Source organism: Geospiza fortis, unplaced genomic scaffold (assembly GCF_000277835.1).
Source record: "Geospiza fortis unplaced genomic scaffold, GeoFor_1.0 scaffold324, whole genome shotgun sequence".
Lineage (NCBI taxonomy): Eukaryota > Metazoa > Chordata > Aves > Passeriformes > Thraupidae > Geospiza > Geospiza fortis.
Window position 1 is genome coordinate 627,637 of NW_005054559.1, and position 3,873 is coordinate 631,509.

Sequence of the window (3,873 nt, forward strand, 5' to 3'; positions counted from 1 at the left end):
CCCCGGTGCCGGCCCCGTGGGTGCCGATGTGTGACAGCAGCCGGGTTCTGCGGCTCGGGAGAAGGAGCTGCCCAGGAGCTCTGCGGGGATGGCAGTGCTGCCCACCGCTCCTGCTGCCCGTGTCTGGGTGGCTCCTGGCCCTCGGGCCGTGGGACAGACACTCCCGCATTCCTGTTCCATCTGAGGGACACGGGATGGGAGGGTGGGCTGGCCTGGGCTCACCCTGGGCGCACATCGCGGGGCAGACCCCGCTCCCACCCTGCCGGTGATCCCTGTCACTGTCACTCCCCCAGTGTGCTCCATCTGTTGGAGCTGCTGGAGCAGCAGTGCTGGAGCACAGGAGGGGTGCCCTGCGTGCCTCCTGCCCTGGGGTGGATGGTGGCAGTGTCACTCGCAGCTGCTGCAGTGGGATTTCAGCTGGGATGGACCTTGGAGAGCTGCAGTGAGGAGCAGCAGGCCTGTGGGCTGATCACAACTCGTGCTGTGGCTGTGAGGTTGCCCAGAGCCATCTCTCTCCTCCTGTTGCAAATCTCTGCATCTCTGTTTTCCACCTCCAAGCCTGGCTTTGAAATCGCTCCAGAGAAGCAGAGCCAAGTTCTTCTAGCAGCCTTTCCAAAGTGCTGCCAGGGCGCCTGGCTGCCGTGTGGAGCAGTTTTCCATTGGGCTGTTGATGGTTCTGTGGAAAGGGGGGCAGCAAGGTGCCTGCTGCTGCTGCAGGGACTCTGTGGAGTGATGTTGATGGCATCTGTCATGACCCTGTGATGGCACCCTGGTGATGTGACCTGTGCAGTGCTGTCAGTGACTGAGCTTCATCCTGCCCGTGTCACTGCAGGGGACATGGAGTCTTGGGGTCCTTCTAAGGCTTTTTCCAGTGACTCCCCTATACATGTTGCCCTAGGGCTCATTTCTTGCTGTAGGGGCACACGTGCAGGGTGTTCCCAGGTGTGTCCCAGAGATTAGAAGGCAGGCAGTAAGCAGTTACAGGGTTGCTTGCAGGGCAGCCCCATTTTCAGTGGGGTGGTTGGAGTGTGCAGAGCTGTCCCAGAAGGTGACACTGTGCAGCTGGGCCTGACTCTTGTGCTCTGCCCTTGCAGGAAGATAAAGAAAGATGAACTTTAGCTCTTGATCTACTTTTAGCAGCTCCGCTCTGAGCTCTGGACAGCATGTTTACCCAGGAGCTTGCATCATGCTGCGTTGGTCCTGGCCATGCTGGCTGCTCTCTGGCTCCATTCCAGAGATGGAGGAGAGGCAAACCACAGAGATGGGCAAGCCCAGCAGAATCAGAAAGGTTCAACCCTCAGATTTTTAACCGTGGCTTCCCTTTGGTGGGGCTGACCAGGCAGAGGCTCCTGTGTGAGATCCCAGGGCTGCCAGGATCAGAGCTTCCCTGGCAGTAGTGGCTGCTGCTGTAAGGAATGTCTTAAGGACCTTTTCCTCCAGGAATGTCACAGTGCCTTGGGTGGATGCCAGGAGGAGCTGGAGTTCAGTGCTGCAAGCTGCCTTGCCCTGCAGCTGTTTGTGGCAGTGGGAAGTGGCTGAGTCCCGTCCAAGTGCTGCTGCCCTGTGGCAGCTTTGGTGCTCTCAGACTGGGGCTCCAGCACCGCTCTGAAATGCCGAGATTGTGCCTTTCAGGTGGAACATCTTAGACCATGGGTCCGGATGTGGCACCTGGTTCTGTTTCTGCAGCAGGTCCGCCTGTGAGCCGCTTGGCACGGGGCGCTGCAGGGGCTGCGCAGCTGCCTCCTGTGCCATGCTGCTGCAGCCCTGTCCTGCTCAGGGCTGCTTTTTCCGGAGGGGCTGGTGCAGCCCCCCCGCCCCCGGGGCATGGCGCAATAGGAGGCGGGTGCTGAGCTCACCGTGCAGGCGGGGCGATCCCTGCGGGGCTGGTGGGCTTGCACTCAGCCCTGCCCTGTGCTTTTGGTGGGTTTCCCCCCCAGCAGGAGTGGCCACCGCAGCTGCATGGGGCAGAGGGGGCATTCCCTGAGAACTGCCCACAAAGGGCTGAACCCCCTGTGCAATGGGGGCTCTGCTGTGCTGGGCCACAGCTCACAGCCCAGCCCTTGGATGCAGCATCTCAGAGGCTCTGTCACATCAGCCAGGTCTGGCTCCAGGGCTGTAGGAATCTGTGGCCGCTGGCTCTCTCCTTTCTTGTTCACTTGTTGCTCCATTCAAAGCAGGTTTGGTTCATGTGGACTTCTCTGAGGATTGCACCAGCGGGTTGTAGTTCAAGGTTAATGTCCTGCTCCTGCCTTTGGGGCTGTTCAGTGCTGTGAAGTACTAAAAACCTCTCTTAACTCCCATGTCAGTGCCAATGTCTGTCCCCTCCTGATGTCTCAGCCCACAGAGGATGTTCCACTTTCTTTTCTTCACACCCAGACAAATGAGGAAAGAGTCCCTTGGGGGTGGAGGCCACGTAGTGATGCTGCATCACTCAGCGCAGGAGCCTTTGGGGAAAGCAAACCACTTTCTGCAGGGAAGTGACTGCTGGTGTCACGCAGAGCTGTGCCTTCATTTGCCAGCACAGCTGGAGTCCCCTCGTTAGTGTCAGCTTGATTTCCATTGATACAAGTCGTGAACTTGAAAATTGCTCCTTCCCTGTTTCTGCAGCTTCCTGGCAGTCTCCGCCTTCCGCACTTACTGTAAGCTCCACATCCACTTCCCTGCCTCCCAGCAGGGCCAGCCAGGGGTGCCTTTGAGACCAGATTAAATCCTCATTCCTACCTGTTGCCAGTGGCCAGCCTGCCCATGCCAGCTGTCCTGGAGCACCGTGCCCTGGCTGTCTCTGGTTCTGACCAGAGAGAAGAACCCTTTTCAGGGTCACAGCTGGGTCCTGGCAGGAGCCAGCTCTGAGCCAGCTGTGTTTCCACCCCTCAGGTCTCCCGAGCTGGCCAGGATGGCGCAGTGGAACCAGCTGCAGCAGCTCGACACGCGCTACCTGGAGCAGCTCCACCAGCTCTACAGCGACAGCTTCCCCATGGAGCTCCGGCAGTTCCTGGCCCCCTGGATTGAAAGCCAGGACTGGTAAGGCCTTTTCAAATGCCACTCAGGGGACTTTGCTCATAACACCCACCTGCAGGGGCTCAGGTGGGCTGGAGGAGCTCTGTCACTTCCCCTGCTCCCCTGGTGATGGGACTGGCCTCTCTTTCTGGGGCTCATGTGGCATCAAGGGAAGCAGGACTGTGAATTTAGTGGGATTTTGTGCACTGTGTTAGACCCTGGGCCGGGAAAAGCAGGGGGATGTCCCCATGCAGGGCTGGCTAACACTGACCTCTGTTGTAGAGGGGGCTGACACAGAGCTCTGATGGCTGCGTCCTGTCCATGAGCATGTGGGATGTGCTCACAGACATCAGGTGCTGGTGTGCACCATCTGCCTGGTCTGCTTGACCAGATGGTGATTAGTCACCAGCTGGACTTCATCTTAGAGTTCTTTTCCTTCCTAAATGATTCAGTGATTCTGTAAGTTGCACAGGGGGTGCTGGGTGTGAGCAGAGCCCCCCTGCTTTCCCCCTTGCCCCATGCCAGGCACTCAGGGCTCTCTCTCCCCTGCACAGGGCCTATGCTGCCAGCAAGGAGTCGCACGCCACGCTGGTGTTCCACAACCTGCTGGGGGAGATTGACCAGCAGTACAGCCGCTTCCTGCAGGAGTCCAATGTCCTCTACCAGCACAACCTGCGCCGCATCAAGCAGTTCCTGCAGGTGAGCTGGGAGCTGCCAGCATGGTGGGGTCTCGGGGTTTCTGCTGCTCACAGTGACCCCCAGATGTGTTAGAGAATCTCTTTTCCCAGCCCAGCTGTTGAAGAGTCAGAACTTTTCTATTCTCGTTCTCAAGGTTGTTTATTGTTTCATATCTATAAAATTCTTTCTCTGGCCTGT

General features: G+C 58.4%; 1 protein-coding gene across 2 annotated transcripts in view; it reads left to right on the top strand.

The window, feature by feature from the left end:
• Nucleotides 1–2,656: 2,656 nt before the first annotated feature.
• Nucleotides 2,657–3,873, top strand: part of STAT3 (signal transducer and activator of transcription 3) — a 10,235-nt gene continuing 9,018 nt past the window's right edge. The window contains exons 1-2 of one of the 2 annotated variants that reach the window (XM_005429585.3): nucleotides 2,657–3,021; nucleotides 3,552–3,696. In XM_005429585.3, the coding sequence (XP_005429642.1) occupies nucleotides 2,894–3,021; nucleotides 3,552–3,696 (273 nt within the window). In that variant the 5' untranslated portion in view covers nucleotides 2,657–2,893. The remainder of the gene's footprint in view (nucleotides 3,022–3,551; nucleotides 3,697–3,873) is intronic. The other variant, XM_005429584.2, reaches the window with a different exon arrangement.